General features: G+C 41.9%; 1 protein-coding gene across 6 annotated transcripts in view; it reads right to left on the bottom strand.

Moving 5' to 3' along the window:
* LOC111542956 (leukocyte surface antigen CD47) overlaps positions 1-12,320 on the bottom strand; it is a 45,471-nt gene extending 33,151 nt beyond the window's left edge. For 4 of the 6 annotated variants that reach the window (XM_023212605.2, XM_023212615.2, XM_023212624.2 and 1 more), the window contains exons 1-2: positions 12,074-12,320; positions 960-1,313 (exon numbers count right to left, since the gene is read on the bottom strand). In XM_023212605.2, coding sequence (XP_023068373.1) covers positions 960-1,313; positions 12,074-12,119 — 400 coding nt within the window. In that variant the 5' untranslated portion in view covers positions 12,120-12,320. Of the gene's footprint in view, positions 1-959; positions 1,314-2,229; positions 2,314-12,073 lie in introns of all 6 variants that reach the window. The other 2 variants (XM_023212638.3, XM_023212647.3) reach the window with 2 other exon arrangements.
* Between the last annotated feature and the right edge of the window lie 11,864 nt (positions 12,321-24,184).

Here is a 24,184-nt window from a genome sequence, read left to right as displayed (position 1 = left end):
CCTGATTCTCAATCCTAAGCAATGTCCAAACATTTCATCAAACCAAACACCCCATTCCTAATCTGGTAGCAGATTATTTTACAAAAGCTAGATAAATAGTTGATCCAACTGAACAGAACTCAAGCTATCCATAGTTAAAGTTCTCAGAATGTGGTTAACCCATGATGGATAATATGACAGGTAATTTTAAATAGAGATTTCAAAACAGAAAGAACAGACTCATATGGGGCTGAAGAACTCAGCTAGCACAGCAGGAAAGAGCAAAGAGAGGAGACTATTCAGCTAATTTTACTACCTTCTACACCTCACCAACCCAAGTTTGTGACAAAAAGGGCAGAATCATGGTGCTATAACCAAGTCTGAATTTGAATAAATTAATTTGAATCCCTATCTCTCTCATATTTTGGCCGAGAAAGAGAAGACCAAAGTAAGGCTAAGCACAGAAAATCTGAAGCAATCATCCATGATAATGTGATTTAATCTCCTGATTCTCCTCTGTTCTCTCCAGAGGAAGCATGGCTGGGACTTGCCAACCCTTGGTCAAAGTGTAAGGTTAAATAAAAAAAAAAATACCAGAAGGCTAAATAATTGGAAAGAGACTTTAAAATTAGTCACAGGAAAGAAAGTATTTGGACGGCGGCAAACAGAAATGAAGAGTACATTACCCCAGGACCAATCACCCAAATAGAATGGTCCTTAGACCAAAAGTTTGAGAACCACACAATATACAAATTAACAAGTAATACAAATTAAACAGTAAATGTGTTTTACTGTGAAGAGTAGACTAACAAATAGGATAGAAATCACAACCTTAAACCTGCTAAATATTACATCAACATTTATTATTAATAGCCTGCTTTTTGATTCAAAGGAGTACCTATCCCCATTTGGCCTCCTCTCGAAAGAGGATCAGGTTGTACCAGGACAAATAAAAAAAGGAACTTTCATAGAAGTCTTACCAACACGATATTTTAGCTCAATGATCGTTTCACCTTCTCTGGTTAATTCTGTTACTTCACAAGTGTAGTTTCCTGTGTGTGAGACAGCATCACTCTTATCCATCTTCAAAGAGGCATCTCCTTTTAGTAACTGTGAGACTTCAATTTTTGCACTACTAAAGTTAGTGGAGACAGTGGACTTGTTTAGAGCTCCATCAAACGTGTAAATATCTCTTCCTTTAAATTTCCACTTTACATATACTTCAGTAGTGTTTTGTGCCTCCATATTAGTAACAAAGCATGGAATGACGACAGTGTCATTACAGAACGTGAATTCTACAGATTTTGTTTTATTAAATAGTAGCTGAGCTGATCCTGGAAAGGAAAAAGAAAAATATTTCATTAGTTATAGAAGTCTGTACTGTAAGATCTTAAGTTATAAATCCTTAAGATAAACAGCAACATTCCCATTGTTCACTTAAGTAAACAGTATAGCAATGAAGAAGACCTATTAGGTGAAACACGGAAACAAATTATATTTTAATATTAACTTGCACAGCTAGAAGGCATCATTAGGACTTTTCTTTATTCATTCTCAATAATACAAAGTATACATTACATGCATCTTGGGAATAAATTCAGCAACTATGTTAGAACATGCAGGTGTAGTATCTGGCTTCCAAAGCTTTGAAGTAATCATTACTGCCTACTGATATATGTAGAAAAATATTGTACTTATCAAGGTAAAATTTTGAACAGAAAATCAAATATTTTATTCAGTCTCAGCTTCAATACATTGCTAAATAGAACTTGCTGAACTGATATGAAATTTATCTTTACCCTTATGCTGCATTTCCCAAAAAAGTGGCAGGTTCTACTATACTATAATATACAAAGTAAATAGGATGAATCAAATCATATCTTTCCACTAGGATGGAAAATCCTAAAATACTAATGAGGAAAAAAACCCAGTATCTGTGGCTACTTTCCCATTGCAAAATATAGGCAGCAATAGACATTTTGTATGGGAGTTTTGAATGACATTTTCCCACTCCTACATTTCATTGACACTACAGAACAACAATCTCCAAATGTGTATTACAGGTATTCTTCCTCCAAGAAACCATAAAACGGTGAAAAAGTTAAGTAAGATACAAGTTGAAACCAAAAGCAGTTACTTCTAACAAGCATCCTTTCAATACTTCTCAATAGGATAAACTACCAGTTGTTGCCTTATAGAAGAGGGACTGGGTAAATAAACGTAATCACTCATTGTTCAACTAAAACGTACAAGAATGTGTAGGAATTATAGTTGTCTTCCATATTCTTCAGCCACTCAGCAATTCTTTTATCTAAGTAGCTACTTGGCCTTCCCCTCAAAATAAAAACAAAAACAAAACACAAATTACTAACAAATACAAATAAAATATCAACTTTGTTAATAGTTCACAATTAAGATTTCCTTCTACATAAACTAGAATAAAAATCAGAGGCACAGAATGTTTCTATTGTAAGAACACAATGTTTATTCAATAAATACCCCATGAATTGAATGCAAGGATGCATAGAGGAATATGTACTGGATAATGTTCAAAACACCTGAGTAAAAATTCTATTTCTACCCCTTTTTAATATGCTGCCTTAAGCAACTCACTTTTCTATGCCTTGATTTACCCTCTAAAATAGGAGGATCTCTTAAATAGGAGGATCAAAAACAAACACTGGGCTACTTCTCAGAACTGTGTTGAGCATTAACGTGGAAAATATAGCGGCAAGTGCTCTCTAATCAATACTATGCTGTAAAAATGTAGGGCAATACTATAAAAACTAGATAATCTGGCATTTTAATGTAATGATATGGACCTTCTTTGACTAGTCCAAATGGTTATATTTCTGGGAAACTGCAGTCTGAACCTACATTATGGGCATCCACAGCTCACCTCTTACCAGTTTTCTACATTTCTAGCCACCCAAATATTAGGAAGCCCAAGGCAAAACCCGGACTTCTGCTGCATTCTTTAAAACTTGGAATTGTGAATTCTTTCCCCTGAGAGAGAAACACTGAGGGAGAGAGAACGTAGTATACAAGAGAAGAAAAAGGGGGTGAAGATGTTCAAATTACAAAGGCAGGAAAGTATCAGAAAATATGGTAAAGATTTTGAAAGGGATACAAAGATTACTGGGTATTCTTTCAGTGAAGTGCTGGGCAATGTCTAACAGATCCTGTGGAATTACCTGACTCTACAGAAGCCTGCGCCTTTCACTGACTTTGGGCTGTTTTACAGTTTCATATGTTGTAGAAAACTGAAGGTAATTCAAATGGATTGGTGTCCCTAGAGATAAAAATAAATCGTGTTCTGCAATTGATTTCCACCAGGTGGAAGAGAGGACTCCAAAAGATTACATTTTATTGCCCTGAGGATATTGACCAATTTTGCATTTATTAGCAAATTCACTTAGGCATTCTTGATTGCCTATAAAAGTGTCTGTTTTTCCAATTTTCTTTTAAAAGGGTTTTGCCTTCTTGCTGGTTTGCTTGTTAATTAATGAGTAAAATAAAATCTTTGACACATTCTCATTTTATAGTTGCATAAATCATGGTTTGACTTTTTAGAGATTATTCTTAAAAAAAAGAGGTACAAATGAACTCAGTCATCCTACGAAACTTTTTGCAAAGGCTTTAATTAAGTAAGTAAGAAGTAGTTGGTGAACAATCCACAATTTCATAAATGTTTAGAGAATGAATTTTCAAAGGAATACAGAAAGCAATAATTGCACTGCATTATTTGTTATAATAAAAACATTTTATAGCTGAAGCAATTTAAGTAGAATAAATGCTATTAGTAAAAATAACAGTAAAATTGACCTGGATAAACCATAATTTGAATAACCTTTGCACTAGTAATTAATAAATAAGGGCAGGCCAAAAATATCACTCTAGCTGTTAACTACAACTTCAATCTCTATAATAAGATGCCTTACAAAACTATTAAGCAGTAAAACTGTCTGATTTGGGGTTTCTTCCTTTTGCCTACTGCCTTCTCATAAAACAGCAAACTGAAGAAACTATTTAAAATGTAGAGAGCAAATAAAGAAACACAGATAATTAACATGAATAAAACTCTGAATAAACAAAATAATGCTTATAGCAGTCTAAATCAGATAGAAGTAGACAAATGTAACCAAGAGTAATGCCAGAGTTATAGATAAACTAGCAAATAAAATGGGAAAATAATTTTATATCAAATGCCAAAAGTATTAGACTTGAAACCTTCACTGGAACTGTACAAGTACTGGTGAATATAGACTATCAGCCCAAATCATCGCAGATCACAGTCTAGAAAACAGCTTTGTAGTGGCAGAGAAGACTCAATCCATGGTGGTCACAGCACACAAGTTCAAGTTAGAAATTTTAAAAATGCAACCAACATTTGTCGAGAATTACCTGTGATGAAATATTGTGACAGGATGTGGGCATACAGCAATGAAAAAATACAGTTATTATCTTTTAGGAGCTTACAATTCTCATATGGGCGATGATAAGTACTTTATATAATACAAGGTTACAAGTGTTATCTTCTCTGTATGGATAACGTCCTTATGGATGGGCAGAAGAGTAATCGGTCTTACAGATTTCTAAGAAAATTTGTGTTGCTACTAGGCAAAAACAGAAGAATGTCATAGTCCCTGCTCCTCCAGGCCTTCAATCTATCCTTTTACATGTTTCGTGTAAATGTTCTCTTCTTTTTAACAACTCTTAAATTACTCCCTTTTGCCCTTTATCCCATACTCTCCAACAGTCCTGTCTCCCTATTTAATACAAACTGAATCTTTCAGAGGAGAATCCTGAAGCTTCCAATACTCCTTGCCTATAAACTTACCTGCAACCCCAACTATCCACACCGATGTTTTTTGTTTTTTTTTGCTTCCTTTTCAGAAATGAATCCCATCACCTGAGAGCCAGTTTCCATTTCTGCTCCATACCCATCAGTCTCCTCAAGGACTTCCCTTAGTTGATTATCAGCCTCCCACATCCCCTGTTCCATTTACAAGGTGTTTTGTGTGTGTCTTTAAAAATTGCTTGAATATTCGCCAACTTAAAAAAAAAAAATCCCTCATACTCGTCTCTCTCTTCCCTAGCATCCCAAATTAACAATCTATAAGCATTTCCTCACTTCCAATTCAATCCTTAAATCTGTTACCGGCCTCCACCCATCACCCCTATTTCTTCACTACTACAGGTCTTGCCAAAGTCACCCCCAATCCCTTGTGAAAAATCAAATATGCATGGTTCACTTTCTGTCTTGACTTTTCCACAGTTCTTGAGCCAGTGAGTGGTTTCTTTCTTGCTCTTCTCTCTTGGCCTCCATGGTATCTCCTGATTATTAATTTCCTCCTGCTTGGTCCACCCCATCCTAGTTTGTTTTCTTTGTTGAAATCTATTCCTTGATTCACACTAAATGTTAGTGTCCCTAACGGCTTCCGATTCAGCACCCTCTGCCCCCCAGTATTTTCCCCGACTCCCATGGTTTCCTTCACCTGCAAACTTTTAAATAAAAAACTTAATCATGCACTGCCCTTCTTCTCAACAGCAGATGTTGGACAGCCAACTGTCTGCTGTGCACTTCCACTTGGATATAATACAGTTACTTCAAAGTCAGCATGTCCAAAAACTTATGTACCCCCACTTCTTACCCTCAGCCTAAATCACTGTGTTAAAGCATTTTCTATCATCTACCAGTGAACCAGACCTGGACCTAAGAATCATGTTAGATTCCTCCCTCTCCTTAGCCATGGAGAATTCTTTGTAGGTTCAACCTAATTAACAGTTCCTAAATCCAATGTCTGTTGAATGAATGAATTAGACACTCATCCTCTCCCTGGAACTACTGCCATACCCTCCTAACCAGCTCCCTGCCTCCATCCTCAAGGTTTCTCCATCCTGGCCCTGACGTATTTTCTACAGTTCCCAAAATAACTGTTCTAAATGCAAATGTGCACTCCTTTGCCTAAGATACTTTAACAACACCCTCAACCCTTTTCAGGCTAAATTCTAAGTACATTAGCATGGAATACAAACGACGTCCTTCAAGATCCTTTCCAGCCCCACCTCCTGTACTCCCTCATTTCCACTCTAAGCTCCAATCATAATGACCTTACTGCAATTCCATGACTATGCAAATGCACTCTCATCCCCATGCCTTAGCACATACTGTTCCTCAAACCTAAATAGCCTCTTAACTATTATACACTATTACCCCACTGAGTACATAGGGTGTATAATAGTTAAGAGCACACATTTAGGGGTCAGACCCGGGTTTAAGACTCAGCTCATGCACTTCTTAGCTGTATAACCTTAGGTAAGTTACTTACCTCTGCCCCTCAGTTTCCTCATCTATAAAATGTGAATACTGGTGGTATATACCTCATAGAGATATTGTTAAGATTTAATAAGATAATGAACATGTTTTTGTACCACCTTTCACATATACAGCAAGTATTCAATAAATGGCAGCTACAGTTGCTAACTTTTGCTCTTCTTACAAAGGCGCAGTTGAGTTGTTCAATCTTGTTTCCCTTCCCTACCATTACTCAAATGTATTCTTCCCTTCCTTATTGCTCCCACTGCCTTGTGTTCAAATGTTGTCACTGTACCTACTACTATATAATTACTATTTTACTTAACTGATCTCTCCAGGCTCAGAAAGTAAGGCACTGTCTTCATTTGGTATCCCAAGAATCTAACACAGGGTCCAGAAAGTAGGATTCAATACATTCCTTGTGAATGTAAAAAGTTTAAAGTATAAATTCCATAGAAGAAAAATCTAAAAATCATGTGGGAGAAGATACACTGTTCTTCCATATTTCAAGAGAACCTGCCACTGCTTCTCACTTGTATAGACTTGATTATGAAATCATGAAGCTGCATATTTTCATGGAAAATCTCAAGTCACTTGTATGGTTGGATAGAAAAGTTCCTTAAAAATCACAAGAATGTGTCTTCCTAGAGGGTGAATGATCTTCCTAGAGGGTGATGTTTAAACTGGGTCTTAAAGGATGAATAAAAATGTTATGGGAAAGAAGGGGCTTTCTAGGCAGAGTAACGTGTACAGCCAGAAAGTGAAGAACAGAAAGCAGAGAATTATTTAAGTGAGCTCTAGGAAATGAGGTTGGAAAAGACGATTAAGAAAAATTCTAAAGGGCTTCCTTGAATGTCATGCTGAGTTTAGATTTGATAACATAAACAATCATAAACCACTCAGATTTAATTTTATTTAAAAAAAAAAAACACACTGACAGCAGTGCAAAGGAAGGACTGAGGGCAGCGAGGGAAAAGAGAAAGGGAGATCCATTAAGAGACTATTGCAATAGTCCAGGTAAAGAACAACTGGACAGAAGACATAAAACTTACAGTAATCAACAGAAGTTAGTTGTGGAAAGCAGGGGAGATAAAGAGAGGAAAATTAAAATTGTTAACCAAAATAGTACGCATAGCTAGTTGAAGGGTAGGTTAATTATAGAGAAAAGAGGCTTAAATATTTGTGGGGAATATCTTTCCATCTGTTAATGGACTACTGAGATCTGATGTACACTATGTTTGAGAAGTGAAAGAGGAAGAAGCTGGCTTTATCAAGCACTTAAAATATATTAAGTGGCAGTGATTCTTTTACAATAAATTTGGCAATGTAAGAAAGCAGAGAAGGCAACAACTGACAATGTGGAGGCAGGGACAAGGGCAAGGACATTTTGGTTCTTGAGGTTTTTTGTTTTATTTTTTAATATGGGGTAAAATTCGATCACGTGTGCAAGCTAAGGGGAAGGAGTCAATGGAGAGGGAAAGATCTAAGATGCAAGACTGAAGAATTAAGCTGACTGAGCAGGTCTCCAAGATGGTGTAAGAGAAAAGATGGTAGACAGGTTGTCCCTTCCTTGGAAAGGTGAGTAGGTTTTCTTCTGATGCTGGATGAGGGAAGAGAATGAGATGAAGGTTATCTAAGATGTTATAGATCAGTTTAGTAATGGTGGGAGGGAAGCTGAGGGAGTCCAAACCACACACCACTATTTTTTGCGGTAGAGTAGGAAGTTAATTATCTGCTGGGAATGGATGTTCAGGAATAGGGTAAGAAGTCTCCGCAGCCTCTAAGGTAAAGAAGCAAAGAGCATCAGTAAAGATATATGCCAGAAAGGAATCCTACCTACTTTTGCCCTTAGAACTAGTGTCTGTCTTGAATAACTAGAGTCTCAAACTCAATTGGGTTATGTACAAAAAGGATGAAGTCAGATCTCTCCTCAATGAATGCTAAAATAAAGGTCTGGGGTAGAGTGGGGTGTCCACAAGTTGTACTTAGTTCTGACCCAAAGCAATCCCTCTAATGAATTTAAAAGTGGCCTTGGCTGGGTGCGGTGGCTCACGCCTGTAATCCCAGCACTTTGGGAGGCCGAGGCAGGCGGATCACGAGGTCAGGAGATCAAGACCACGGCGAAACCCTGTCTCTACTAAAAATACAAAAAATTAGCCGGGCATGGTGGTGGGCGCCTGTAGTCCCAGCTACTTGGGAGGCTGAGTCAAGAGAATGGTGTGAACCCAGGAGGCGGAGCTTGCAGTGGGCCAAGATGGAGCCACTGCACTCAAGCCTGGGTGACAGAGCGAGACTGTCTCAAAAAAAAAAAAAAAAAAAGTGGCCTTATAAGAATGGAAGAGGCCAACTTAGAATTACAAGGGGCAGGGCAGTTTAAAGTCAATAACATCCAGAATTATGGCCTTATCAAGCACCTAAGTACCATCAGGGGATAAAAACAAGATATCCCTATGGTCTATATACTACATCTTAAGTCATTAAGAGACATACTGTCTGAAATTTGTCTATATGCCAAAGAGGGCTTTGCAAACTGCTTGGTGCATAGCATAGGCCCATACTTGCTTGAAATGGAAAAAGTAGTTTTGACAGACCTTGAACTTGCCAAACCCCTTGCTTTACCTTTTAACCTACAGGTGTGATACATATTCAAATATGCACATTAATTCTCCTAATCTGAATCTCAAACCATAAGACTGACCAGATTCTGAGTCTTATGCAACTGCTCCATGGATTTGGAATGAAATATTCAGAGGCGGGTATAGCTTGATTTCTGTTTTAACACTGTATAATCATAAAGAGGAAAACCCCAGATTCTATAGTCTTAGTCTATATATATCAAAATCAAATTTCCTGGGTGCTCTGTATTTTCTACTTCAGTACTACAATGAGTTTAACAAAACTGATCCTACACTATTATTGTTGCTCTTTTTATCACAGAATAAATATCTACACCAGTATACAAAGTGAAAGTAACTTCATGATAACCCAAGACAATATTATTAAAATCAGACTGAGAGATAAGATATGAAAATAGAAATGTTTATCTTGTATAAAAAGGTAGGCAGAAACCTAAAAGACAGGGAAACTGATTGAAAATTATGTCACAAAAAGAACATTACTATATTAAAAACAATGCCTATATACTAGCTATAGCTGAATTCATATTATGAAATGCAAATCTAGTTTTGCTAACATGCGTGATTATTTTGGATTTAGAATATGCAACAATTTGGGGGGAAAGTCATCTATCTCTCATCTTTAGAACCTGGCCTTTCAAATCTCCATGAACAACTCAGTGGCAAAGATAAAACATCTGCCAAAACACAGATGACAGCATGAGCAAGTGTCCTAATGGTAGTGTTTAGTGTAATGCTTTAAAAAAACACTGCCTCTAGACTGCTGGGGCGGCCCCATAAATACGTACTTTTAAATAGGCGTTTACTTCCCTAAAATGGTAACTTGTATTTAAAAATAATATATTCTTTAAGAGAAAACATTTTTATTTAAACAAGCCGAATTACTACTAGACTTGGATAATGGGAAAAAAATTTATTTAATCATATGTACCCTGATTTAAAACAAACAAACAAACAAACAAAAAACTCATTTTGAACAAAGAGAAATCATTCAACCACTAAAAAGACAGTTCACAACACCATCATTATTTATTTACGGTTTTATTTGCTAGCTAATAAATACCACTGAAACTATGCACTTTTAAACAAAGTATAATTGGACATGAGTGGGGGCAGAGTGGAACGCAACATAGTAATTCATTCCACATCTCGCAAACCATTAAGGTGCCTTGCAGTTTGCTTGTAATTGCATGAAATGAGTATCTGAGATAACTTCTTTTACCACAAAGGCCACTAACACTGTAGAGGGTGCCAGGAAAGGTCCCTGATTCCTGGGGCTTAACTAATGAAACTGAAAACAAAATCAAACTTCAATAGAAATGAATGTACAGATCCATGACTTTCTTACTCATTCTAGATTCTAAAGTCAGTCTCTCAAACCCTCGGTTTGCTGAGACATCTTTCTTCATACATGTCCCTTTCAAAGCTATATATTAAACACATACAAAAACATATTTTATAACAAATACTATCACTTCCTGTTTTACAGTCCACACTTAAATCAATTGCATAATGCCTGTATTTTGCGGTTTTTCAGGTGAATATTAACTAAGTACAATAAAATACTATAAATAATGATTTCTATGACTCTAGGGATTTGAACACATTAAAATTGTGTGTAAACGAATGCTAATTACATGATATTAACTATTACTAAAGAAGGCCTAACATAAATCCTATCACTCAAAGTACCATTCCAACAGTTCTAATCTACTTGATTTAAATCTAACCTACCTGTTTTAAAAATAGTATATGGTTTATACTTTTTACTGTTTAGGCAGTTTGAATAAGTGATACTGTATCACTTCATATCTGGATCAAAATGAAAGCGTTCTGAAATTATTATGCGATTATACAACACATCTCTGAAAGCAGTTTTGGCAATAATGATAGTAAAGGCAACAAGCATACTAAACGTGATGACAAGAAACACTATCTAACATCAATCATTTAGATAACGGAGATCTTGATTCAAGTGGTCAGCAGAGGCTTAAGGGCATCTTGGAAATAGCTAAAGTCACAAGCCTTTAGGAATGGCACACTGAGGCTAATAATCAGTTTAAAATTGAATTAATTTAGCATTCTAGGATAAATGTAACAATTGCTGGTACTGGTACTCAAGCTGAATTCTGAATCTTACAAAAGTTCACAAAAGGCTCTATAGATGTGAAGTGTGACAGGCACTCACTGTAGAGCTACGAATGTTTCTATTCCTTGCTCAGTTTTTACAGACGAAGCACACGTTTTACAAAAGCGAAATGGATTCCAAAAGCTCGGGGTGCGGGGTGGGGGGGGGGAGGTTCTTTGGCGTCGAAAGACACCAAATCCCATTCTGTTGCACATGTTTTGACTGGAGGTTACTGTCTTCCTATTTCAGGCGAAATCCAGATTACTTTTAAAACGGTTCCCCCAAATAAAGTGGGAAAAACTTCAACGTACAATTTAGAATGTATGCAAGTGGCTGATGGGGTGTGGGGGTCACGAGAAAGAAAGAGTTTCCAGCAAGCTTATTTTTAGGATTAAAAACTACAGCAAAAATTACACGGCCGGAAGATTCTTCTGATTGAATGCTGAGTTGAAAATGAAACTTAATTGTGTCCTTTACGTCCTCTTCGCTCCTATGTTCATGTGGGAGGCAAACGGCAGAAACCCCTTCTCACCGACTTCGCCAAAATGCGCACTTCCATCTCAAGAGGCCCGGGCCCTCCCACTCCCTCCCTCAACCCCAAATGCGTCTAAGCACTGAGAAGGGAGAGGGGTGCGCAAGAAGGGGATCCCTGGCAGCTGCAGCCCCTCGCCTCCGATCGCGCCCTTTCTTTCCAGTTAATTTTTACGCGAGGTGCGCGGTTTAGAGTCTTCCTCTGCGTGCATTTGGAGATGGAGAACCGGGTGAAAGAGATGAGCCCCGCTCTCACCCAGGGGGAAGAAGACGACCAGGGAAAGGAAGGGAGGAAGAAAGGGGGCGCCCGATTCCCCGCGGGGCCCTCCCACGTCTGCACTTCGGGCGCTCGGGGCCCGAGCGTTCTGCGCCCCGGCCACCCTCTTTTCAGGGCGCCGCCGGGCTCGCTGGGGCGCAGCCCACACACCCGCGGGGGCGAAGCGACAGCAGCCGCAGGGCTGGGAGCGAGGAGCCACTCACCGCAGCACGCCGAGCCCAGCAACAGCGCCGCTACCAGGGGCCACATCTCCGCGCCCGCCGCGGGGTCGCCGCCGCCGCCGCAGGTGTCTGGAGCAGCAGCCGCCGCCGCCGTTACAGGCAGGACCGACCGCCGCCGCCCGTCACAGGCAGGACCCACTGCCCAGGCTGCCCGGCCGCGCGCACGCGCGCTCCCACCGCTTCCCGCCCGCTCCCCCGCCTGCTCCCCGCCCGCGAGAGCCGCGCACGCGCACTCGGCCCCGCCCCGCAACCGCGGCCGTTGACGCGGCGCCCTCCCCAGTCGCAGGCTCCAGACCCGGGGCCCGCCTGCCCGCTCCACGGAGACCAGATGCCTGCTCCAGGGCAGTGGCACGCGCCGCGCTTCCCGGTCACGTCCTGTCGCACCCGCCCGCCCCTAGGGTCCGCGTGCTCTCCCGCCGCAGGAGGCTGAACCCTGTGTTCTCGCGCTCGCCGTGGACCTCCTTGCACCCGTCCCTCTCCGTGGGTCTGTTCTTGCCTTTCGCGCGGCGCTGGGCCCCACTGTCCTCTCGCTCTACTTTTTCCCTCTTTGCTGTCACTCCCACCCTCGCGCTTCAGGGGCCAGGCCCCGCCCCAGCCCTAGCCCTAGCCCTAGCCCTCGTCTTTCCCTGGACCCGACGTCCGGTTGCGCGCGTGGACCCGGACGGCTTCTAGGCTTTCACCAGCACCCACTTCCACCGAACGCGGCCATTTGTCCCTGAAGCGCACTCCGCGTGAGGGAGTCTCGCTGCTTCCAGCGCGTCCCTTAGCCCGAGGCCGCCACGCCCAGGGCAGGGCGGCGGCCCGGTCCTTGCCCGCAGGGGGCTTCCACTTGCTCCTGGCGGGCTTTGCGTTCCGCTGGTCCACTCGCTCTGCTGTTTCCTATGCTGTTCTCTTCCCTCTTTCTCACTTGATTCTTTAGTGTTTTCATCCTCTGATCAGGGTTAATCAAACAAATTCCATTAACGGTGGTAAACATTGTTACCTGCGAACACCGCCACCACCGGGACTAGCGAGTATTGTCGCAAACAGGCATTAGCAGCGTATCCAACACACCCCACCAGCAAGGTTCTTCAGCTTGGTTTGTGACTACCCCGTGTGCAGCCCTCTGCGCTGCGCTTGGGTTTAACATGCTTGAGAAATGGGTTCGAAATGTGGCCGCAAGCCACAATAGGGACAAGGCTTCCGAATTTATCGCTGAATCACACAGGCCACATCATTCATCCTGAAGCAAAAATACTTTTAACAGTATTTTTACTTTTGAAGATACTTTTAACAGTTGTTCTAACTGATGTACTCTCATCAAAAAGTCAGGCTCTGGTGTGGCTGCTCTAATGGGGTGCCCATCCTGTCCACCTCCTTGATTGTTTTTCTCCTACCTGCTGGGAAAGAAAGCAATTTCCCACCACAATACCCCACTTCTCCAAATCCTCTACACAGTGCGGCTCCTCCCAGGCACCCCATTGCCACAGAAATAAAACCCAGCATATGAAAGTGGCACTGTCTATGACACTCTGTGCCAGTGTATTGTGTACTATCGAGCTTCTTCCTGTAATTGTTTTTTTGTGTGAACCTCTTCCCCACAGCATTATCAATTCTTTTAAATCCGTGAGCATTTAAAGTATTCCCTCCTCCAAGACTTTCCATTGAGCTCGGCAAACAGAAGGGGTTTAATAAATGTGTTGATGCGACTTGAGGCAAGCTTTGCTCTAGTGAAATTTGATTGCTTTTTTAATGATTAAAAAATAAAGAAAAACAATTGTCTGGCAGACATCTCACTAAAACAATGGTTAATAATTATGGTGGTAATGATTTGAATGGCAGCCTTGACACCCCGAGGCAACCAAAGGGACTCATCGATTCTCCTCCAACTGCTGCTTATGTGGATACAAAAGAATCATCCACCAGACTTTGAGCATTAGGGACATTGTGTATCACAGAGCAGCTGGTTGGCTAAATAAGGCTGTCAGCTGTCCCTGATATCAACCAACCCCCCTAAAGCTGAAGAGTGACTAGAAAGGACTGTCCCCAACCTTCAGAGGTAGAGATCGGGTGATGTTCTGTTTTACACTGGGAGCTACTGAGCTATATGCTTAATGTCTTTTTGTGCAGAAAATGGAATGAGAGGCCACCTGGGTGACCACTGCTGATCTTGGGAATCTAGCTGGGGTATGTTTTGGTGGTGAGGCAAGAGCAGGCCTATCCCAGGAGAGACAGTCCAAAGCAGCCTGCCTAGGTTTGATTATCCTCTCCCTGAGATAACCTTAAGCTCTTTTCAATATTTAATCATTTTAAAGGTTTCCCTTTTAACTTTTCGAAGCATTTTAATTTGGATGTTGAGCTCATCTCTATGTAAGGAGTTTCTTGGGTGGAGAGGGAGGGAATAATACGTATTAGAATGTTTTGAACACAGGAAGTACACATTAGCTATATCACCTAAGTTAATCTTTGTAACAACCTCAGAAAGCATAAATGTTATGATATCCCTTTTTGAGATGAGGAAACAAAGGGAAAGAAGCATGGTGAGCACTTTGCCCACAGTTATACGTGACACTGCTCTCTCTCGTCCCTCTCCCTTGTTCTCATTTTCATCCTTTTTTCTTTTGACCCTATAATATCAAAGTAGTTGCAGTTTCCCCTTTACAGATAAATAAACTTACAAAAATCACTCTTGTCATCATAAGGAAAGTGAGGCTTGGTCACAAGCTCAGGGAGGGGCTGTGGTTGGACTGAAGTCTCCCTGACTTCACGGCCAGCGAAAAAATTCACAAACTTCCTCTCTCAATGCATAAAAATTTCCCTTTCCCTCATTTCTGTCTCAAGGATACATCTACTTTTATCTTCCTCCCCACACAACATCAAGATCCTGCCACATAGTAGGTATGAATATGATAGTATCTTTAAACGTTTACGTAGATACAATTGTATCCTTATTGTAACTTTTCATTCAGCAAATGTTTTGCCCCATGGTGGTATGTCATGCAACGACATGAGACAGTGCTGTTTCCTGGTACCCCCAGGGGTTGGCTTAGAACTGTATGTGCCTACCTACTTGTACTCTGTGTTTTGTGTTGGGGCAGATGCATCTTTCAACATAAGGGAACATAACAGCAAAGGATCCCACAGTAAATCAAGGTCCAAGATAATGCCAGTATAAGTTAACTGCTCTTCTCTGTGTTTTAGTCTTACTTTGGTGCATATCAGTTACCATCTTTTATTGAAATTATCTGTTTATATAGTTGTCTTCCTGTTCAGTAATAATTCCTTCCTATACTGTAAGCTCAATGAGGGGAGGGACCATATGAGTCTTCTTTACTGCTAGCCCCTTTGCCTGGCACATAGTATGTACTCAACAAATGGTTGTTAAAAGAATAAATAGAATGAAGAAATGAATGACTGAATGAGTAAATAAAGCTCTCAGGGTCAGGAACCATATCTTCCATCAGTGTCTGACAAAGCTCCCAGCATAAAAGGGTGTTGTGTATATATATATGTGAATGAAACTTGAACTAACCTTGGAGCTGACCTGACATATTAGAGGTTTTTAGCATCATTAAGTTCCTATTTTTGACTTATCAGTCATCAGCTGGTTGTAGTTTCTGAGTATTATCTCTTTCTTCTTAGTGTCTCTGAAATATGTGCTTTTTTTTTTTTGTAATTAAGATTCTTCACTTGTTAATACTTCTGGCCAATGGAATGCAAACTAACATCTGTTGCGTGGCCAGGCAACACTAGCAGCACTGGATTATTCCATGCCTGGACTATGCAACTTTCAGGCTTTTGTGCTTCAATTACGCTGTTTGCTCTGCTTCTCATAATTCTCCCTCATGTTTTCTTCTCTGCTCCTCAACTCAAAGAATTCCAACTCATTCTTCAAGGCCAAGATCAAATATCACTTCCCCCAAGAAGCCTTTCTCAACCCTGCTTTTCCTCTTTGCCATGAGTCTCCATCATTTCATAGTTCTAGTTATCTCTCCCATGATGCTTTGTTCATACACTAACAAAATGTGTCAGTAGATATTTGTTTCTACGTAATAGTTTCCTCTTCTATCATGTTAGCTTGGAGAAAATGAAATGTGTCCTGAGTATATTTGCATGTCTGTATTAGGGTTCTCTAGAGGGACAGAACTAATAGGATAGAGAGATAGGTGGATTGGCTCATGTGATTAAAGAGGCTGAGACAATCCTCGATACACCACCTGTAAGCCTGGAGACCCAGGAATGCCAGTAGCATGGTTGTCCAAACTGGAGGGCCTCAGAACCAGGGAAGCCCTTGGTGCACCTCTCACTTGAGGCTGAAGACCTAAGAAGCCAGGAGGCCACTGGTGCAAGTCTCAGAGTTCAAAGGCTGGAGAACCTAGAGTTCTGATGACCAAGGACAGGGTAAGAAGAGTGTCTCAGCTCCAGTAGAAAGAGCAAGAGAGCCTTTCCTCTGCTTTTCACTCTATCCACACCCCCAGCCGATTAAATGGTGCCCACCCACGTGGAAGGAGGATCTCCCCCACTCAGTCCACTAACTCACATGCCAATATCCTCTGGAAATAACCTCATAGACACACCCAGAAATAATGGTTTAACACTTATCTCTTAATCCAGTCAAGTTAATACCTAAAATTAACCATCACAATCTCCAAAGTCAAACATAGTGCCTGGTGGAGACCTACGTGCGTCGAATCAATCAAGAAAACTCACAGTGTGGTATGTAGTATACAGAGTCACTTTAGCCTAGGTCTGAGTTATAGCTCAAGCCACTAGTAAGTGGCTGTTAACCTGTTAACCTTGAACACATTATTTAACCTTTCTGAACCCTTGTTTTCTCATTTGTGAAGTGAGGATGATGAAAATAATATAAATTAACTTTTGAACATGGCTTGAGAATTTAATGAGTTAACACCTTTACAGTTATGTAGAGCAGTGCCCAAGGCACAGTAGGCACACAATAAATATTAGCCCTTATTATAATAACCATCTTATGTAGTGAGATTGGTCTCCTAGAAAGGCAGTGAAAATATTATCAAAAGAATCACCAATTGCTCCTCAGGAGCACTGAAGGAGCACCTTGACTTGGAAAAGTGTCAACAGTTTTCATTGAAGCTAGATGCGTATGTCTGTGCCTAGTGGGTAGCCCTTCATTTGCTTTTTCTTCACATTTCATTGGTGATTCAATGCTGAGGGACCCATGTCTCTGATACCTGGCTCAGAGCCCAGTCTCCTAGGATGCTATTTCAACTTGACCCAGCTATGAAAGCATAGGAGCCCCAGTCATCAAATAAAGCAGCAGAGCAACGAAGGTCTGTGCTGTCTGGTCAAGGGTTAGATTTGGATGGTTAGGGAGCTGGAAGATATTGGTATGGGATTGTGGGGTTGGAGAGAGAGATTTGGCTTAGGAGAACGGAAGGAAGGCTCCAGCAGCTGGAAATCATTTTCTTGCTAGCCTGTGTTTCAGTTAGGGGCAAATATTAGAAGCAGGAACTGCCTCAAGGTAGGAGATAATAGGACTGAGGGTTTTAGGTAAGGAATATCCTGCTACAAAGATGATAATGTGATCCGGTATGTGTTTTCCTCTGCATGTCAAATGAATAACAAGGATTCATTTTCTTTTGCCACAAGATGCACAACATTCTCTACTCCTCCCTCTGCAGTTGCTGCTGGAGGCCACTCATGTAGGGCACCCATATTCATGACAGCTTGAAAGCACTAGAGAAAGCCAGCTTCTGTGTTACATTGTAAAATTGCAGCAGGCTTATTTCTTTGAGAGCATGTACTGTTTTGAGTCCTGAGAAGACCCCTTTGTATCTTGCCTACCTCTCCTCTTTGAGAGCCCGTAACATACGTGCAGTGGGCATATACCACGCACCAAGACTGCGCTGTGCTAGTGGATTTACTTTCGATTGCTAGCATAACAAATTACTACAAATTTAGGGGCTTAAAGCAACACCCATTTATTATCTCACAGTTCTGTAGGTCAGAAGTCCAGTAGGCTCAGCTGGTTTCTCTGTTTCAAGTCTCACAAGACTGACATCAAGGCATTCGCTGAGCCGCTTTCCCTTCCGGAGGCTCTAGGGGAGAGTCCATTTCCAGGTTAATCCAGGTAGTCGGCAGAAATCCGTGTCTGTAGGATTGAGGTCTGTTTCCTTGCTGGTTGCCATCTGGGCATCTCCCTTGGTATTTAGAGGCCTCTTTTGAGTCATTGTAGGTAGCCTCTGCACACCCAGAGCTAGGAATGGCATATTAAGTTCTTCTCACCCTGGATCTCTTCTGTCTCTGCTTCTGTGCTGCATCTCTATGACAAACTCTTCTGCCTTCCACTTCTGCTTTTAAGTGCTCAAGTGATTAGATGGGGCCCCCTTGGTAATCCACGATAATCTTCCTATTTTAAGGTCTGTAACCTCAATCATATCAACACTGTCTCTTTTGCCATGTAAAGTAACGTATTCACAAGTTCTCAGAGATTAGGGCTTGGAAATCTTTGGGGGACATTATTCTGCCTATCACAGCTAGGTTCTTTTCATATTTTTCTCCCATAATCCACGTAACAGCCTTGTAAAGGAAGCATTGTTACACCTATGATACACGTATAGTAGCTGAGGTTCAGAGAGGTTCCTATTACAGCTGATAAACGGGGGAGCCAGGGTTTGAATCTTGCTTCAGAGCTCACACTTCTTCCTCTGACAGAGAGGGAGGGGTGGAAGCAAAGCCATCGTTTGACCTGCCACTCTCATTGCATTTCCCACCATTATTTCACTAGAGCTGCTTCTCAATTTAGCAAGGTCGTCACTGTGTCCACCAAAGATTTCTAACTCTCCTCCTGGGTGCATGGTATGTGTGTCTGCTTGGTCTCAGCAGAAAACAGATGGCATGCTCAAATGAAATTATTAAGAAGAGATTAATAAAAGGACTGTTTACAAGGCTGTGAGTGGGGCAATGGGAAACCAACAAGGAATGACAGAGCACGTTGGCTAACAACAGCTGTTGCACCCCACGCCTAGAGGAGTATGGGGAAGAAACAAGTTACTAGAACCCCGAGAGAAAGGAGAAACTGAAGGAGGAGCTGCCTGGCTGGAGCTGTGGCCTTCCATAGTGGAACACCGCTACAACCAGCCTGGCAGGGAAGTAGGTGGCAAACTAGATGACTTCACTCTCCTCACTCCGTGTGAACTCCCACTATTGGCAAATCTTAACCAGGAGCCAGAGGAAAGGGGAGTCTGTTTATGCAGTTCTTGAATTTTAACTTTCCAGGCTCAGAGCAGAGTATAGAAAGGTAGAGGGTGGATCTGAGAGAGACTATCCAGCACTGTGAGACTGACCTTCCCTGTGCCGTTGAAATCGGGTATGGCAGTGGGACTCACTCAGGCCAGTGTGTTAGTTTCCTAGGATGACCATAGCAAATTACCATAAACAGAAGGCTTAAAACAAGAGAAGTTTATTCTCTCACTATTCTGAGGGCCACGCCCTCTCCGAAGGCTCCTGAGAAGAATCCTGCCTTCCTAGCCTGGCAGCCTTTGGCGTTCCTTAACTTGAGCTGCATCACTCCAGGCTCTGCTGCTGTCTTCGCAGGATCTTCTCTGTCTCTGTGTGCTTTCCTGTTCGTATAAGGACATCCATCATTAGATTTAGGCACCATCATTAGATTTAGGGATCATCTTGAGATCCTTAACTAAATATACCTGCAAAGACCCTATTTCTAAAGAAAGGTCACATTCTAAAGTTTGGGGTGAACATGAATTTGTGGAGGGAGGTGGGGTGGATAATATTCAACTCATGAGGCTGGGCACTGTGGCTCACATCTGTAATCCCAGCACTTTGGGAGGCCGAGGCAGGCGGATCATGAGGTCAAGAGATCGAGACCATCCTGGCCAACATGATGAAGCCCTGTCTCTACTCAAGCTACAAAAATTAGCTGGGTGTAGTGGTGCATGCCTGTAGTCCCAGCTACTCAGGAAGCTGAGGCACAAGAATCGCTTGAACCCAGGAGGCAGAGGTTGCAGTGAGTCGAGATGGCACCCCTGCACTCCAGCCTGGCGATGGAGCAAAAGACTCCGTCTCAAAAACAAAAACAAAAACAATAGAATGAATGAATGAATAAATAAATAAAATTCAACTTACGATAAACATGTACATCTGGACCAAAGTTTCTAGACCTAGCTTGCAATTTTTTCTTTTTTCTTTCCCTCTACCATGGCAATCAGCAATGCTCAGACAGCAGCTGCCGCTCAGCCTGGGTCCTCGAGTGAGGACGAGGCAGAGCAGAGCCCTAGGTGACCTACAAAGGAAACATAACATAAATAGAAATAAATGTGTCATCGCTCCTGAAGTATGCCACGTATGTACGGTAGTTAATGACCACAGCCCATCCCTTCAGAGATACTGCAGGCAGCTACGGTAACTCCCTACTTCCTTCCTTTCACACAAACACCCTTGAATTGACTGAAACCATTCTATCGACTCATTGTTTCTTTTAATCCCAACCCCATTGGCAACATTTCACTGCACTGTAATTCCTCTTTGGGGCCAAGGTATAGAAATAAATAGATCTCCAAAGACTGCCTTTTGTACCCTTAGAGGGACAAGTTTTGTAGGAAAAGAAAATGAAGGCTAGAGTACATGGGTGTTCTCTGAAATGAGCTGCAGAATAGCTGTCTGCATTGCAGACTGACAATTTCAAATGAAGTTTGCTTATTGATGCTACTACATGAGCTCTCTGAGTTCCATCTGCCAATCTTCTTTTCTCTGATACTGATCTCATTGCTATGGGTGTGGGCCAATGGACTCAAACTATCTTTGGGGGCCTTAAAAGCGAAATGGATAAACTGGGTTCAAACAGACAAGACAGACAGACATGTCTGGAATCATGAGAAAGGCTGCCTGATTCCAGGCCCCGCCCACCTCACTAATCCGTCTTGAACAGCCCCTGGGTTTGACTGCTCCCACATACTAACTGCTGCTGCAGAAGCTGCAACTTCCCTCATCTCTTCCCCGACCACAAGCCCTGGGAACCACAACGGTAGTAAGAAAGAAAAATGTTATACCAACTCTGAGCTCAGAGGGGTGGTTCTCAAAGGGTGCTACTTGGGTTTACAGCATCTGCAGCACCGGGAAACTTGGAAATGCAAATTCTTGGGCCCAACCTTAAACCTACTAAAGGAGACACACTGGAGTATGGCCGAGCAATCTGTGTTTTATCAAGTTTTCCAGGTGATTCTGGGGCATGCTAAAGTTGGTGAGCCACTGGCTTGGTGTCTGACCTCAGAAGACAAGCGGCCTGCCTGTTCCATGATTTATCTTGGTAAAAGTATCACCGGTTCCTCTGTCCCCTTTGCTTGGTCAGGAGGGATCCACCTGTAGTAGAGTGGAGAATCCCTGTGAACCCAAGTTGTATCCTGGCCTCCTGGGTGTTTTGTATTAGCTTCAGGTCACAAGTGCTAGTCGGGGTTGTGTAGCACCCAGGAGACAGAAGCAAGTCAGCTACAAGTGAAGCCTCTCATGTGGACAGCAGGGTCTCTAACATCTGTTAAAGCAGCACATGTTCTACCTTTGTTCTGATAGAAACCAATGTGTACTTCAAAGTGGCTTGAGAATCTCTTTAGTTCTATATTTGGTGAGTTTAGAAATACTTTAAGAAACTGGTTTCACTGTAGTTTACAAAATGCCCTTTTTGTGTGTCTATCAAAGTACTTTGTATCTGAAATCTTTGCTAATCTCTTTTGAGTTTCCATTTACAAGATGCCATTTTGATAAAATACAGGAAGTGTCCATATGGTTACGCAATTGTGTCTCTTTGTCTGGAGAATGAAGGAAACGAAACTGGGGGATCCCCTGGAGGAATGACAGATCAATAACCCATTTCACCAGGTGGCAAATTCAGTGGGTCCCATGAGGCAGTATGTGGAGTAGAGGAGAAATGAGTCATACTCTATAATTCAAAAGAAAATGATATGTTCATTTTTGACAGCCATCTGGGCTAGACCACCTGGAGCTGTTTCTGGCGCACTAAGGTAAAGAGCTCATCCTAACCTGCCCTGTCCTCGAAAGCAGCGTTCTCTACACAGGGCTTGCACCAGTGCTGCACTGGGCTCCTGGCAGACAAATCAGTCAGACCTAACCGATGAACTCCGCTTCTTCAGTCGTTTGGATAATTCTCTTAATTTTGTCTGATAGTACTGAATTGCCTGAGAAAACCCACTGGTTTCTTGCACAGCGCAGTCTGTGAATCAGGATTTTTTTTTTTTTTGTCCTTTTTATGTGAAAAAGTTCTACTTCTTAGTCTTGTCCTCCTCTCCACCTTCAGAGCTCTCACTGTGTTTTGGAGTGTGATAAGTATGGCCCCAGGAGGCCAATAGAATCCTGTGATTTGTGCTCTAATAATCTGTATCCTGCCTGCCTTTTTGAGGTCTATTAGTCCATTTTCACACTGCTGTAAAGACATACCCGAGACTGGGTATTTTATAAAGAAAAGAGGTTTAATTAACTCACAGTTCTACATGACTGGGGAGGCCTCAGGAAACTTACAATCATGGCAGAAAGGGAAGAGTCACATCTGACATGGCGGCAGGCAAGAGGGACAAAAGTGAGTAGTGAAGAGGGAAGAGCCTCTTATAAAACCATCAAATCTTGTGAGAACTAACTCATTATCATGAGAACATCATGGAGAAACCACTCCCGTGATCCAATCACCTCCCACCAGGTCTCTCCCTAGACATGTGGGGATTAGGGGGATTAAAAGATGAGATCTGGGTGGGACATAGCCAAACCATATCAGGGTCTGAGCCTTATGCCTATCTGGCTTCATTTTTCTTCCAAGAAATGCTTTGTGTTAATGGGACTGTAAGCTAGACAAAAAGGTATCAAAGTGCTAAGGGAAACAGTATATGTAAGTGAGCACGCATATCACAAGTGGCAGCTTTTTTCCATGGAAGTTAAGATGGTCTCAGTGTCCCTAATTGGCACCTGCATATCTGTGTGCATGCGCACTCTGAGGGGGTCATACATGGCTGAACCCACCCTACAGAGCCAGAGTGGACAGTTGTCCACGGGCTGTGATTGGATTTTGCTTCAGGGACCTCTCGACGACTACCCCAGCAGGTCCAGGCCAAGTGCCTGTTGGAAATTCCCACAATCTTTGGAAGTTGGACTTAGGCATTGAAAGTTGTTTAAATGCAAATTATTTTCCCCAAGGTAGAGACATTATTATTCATTAATATTTGGGCTTTAATGAATCTATCAACTTAAGAGAATGTGCCAGGGTCCTCTTTTGGTAATGCAAGTCAAAGAGATGTGTTTTAATAATGACAGTTCAAAGAGAAAAGAGTAAGTTCTGAAACGTTGTAAAAACTAAAGCCACAGACTTAAGGAATAGTATGAGGACACTAGTGATGTGGTAAGACATGAAATGACAAAAGGGAAGTGGGAAAGTGGAAGATAAAATGCCTTCATAAGTCCACAGGTCATTTCTGCCTATGGCTCCTAGTGACTGTCCTAAGCACAACTGTTTGTGGAAACTCTTGCTGAGACACTGATACATTTCACCTCTGCTGTAGCATTATTGCTTCAAAGAATTTATTCATTTATTAAACACCTGGAGCACGCCTATACACCGTGGGGGTATCAGGAAAACAAAACAGGCAAAACCCTTTGCCCTCGTGGAGCTTGCATTTTAGTGGTGAGATGGGGAGAGACAACAGACACAATAAATAAGGAAAATGTGGTGTTAAATGGTGTTAGATGCTATGGAGAAAAGTAAAGCAGTGAGGGGATGCTGTTTTAAATAAGGTAGTCAGAGAAAGCTCACTAGAAGATAGCATTTGAGTATAAAGTGAGTAAAGGGTGAGCAAGCCAGGCAGATGTCAATGTAGAGATCGTTTCAGACAGAGGGGAAGGTCCATGCAAGGCCCTGCAACAGGAGCATGCCTAGCTTATAGAGGAAGTTCGGGGGCTCAGGGAGTGGTCAGTTTGGCCCGCCCAAAGTGAGAAAGGAAAACAGCAGCAGCTGAGATCAGAGAGATCATGGCACAGGGACGGGAAGGGAGGTGGGGATGGGGAAGTTCAGTTCATACAGGGCCTTAGAAGACTTTAACGCTGAATGAGGGAGTTTTGAGC

Source organism: Piliocolobus tephrosceles, unplaced genomic scaffold (assembly GCF_002776525.5).
Source record: "Piliocolobus tephrosceles isolate RC106 unplaced genomic scaffold, ASM277652v3 unscaffolded_19, whole genome shotgun sequence".
Taxonomy (NCBI): domain Eukaryota; kingdom Metazoa; phylum Chordata; class Mammalia; order Primates; family Cercopithecidae; genus Piliocolobus; species Piliocolobus tephrosceles.
The sequence above is the reverse complement of the archived record's forward strand: the minus strand, read 5'-3'. Positions and strand labels throughout refer to the sequence as shown.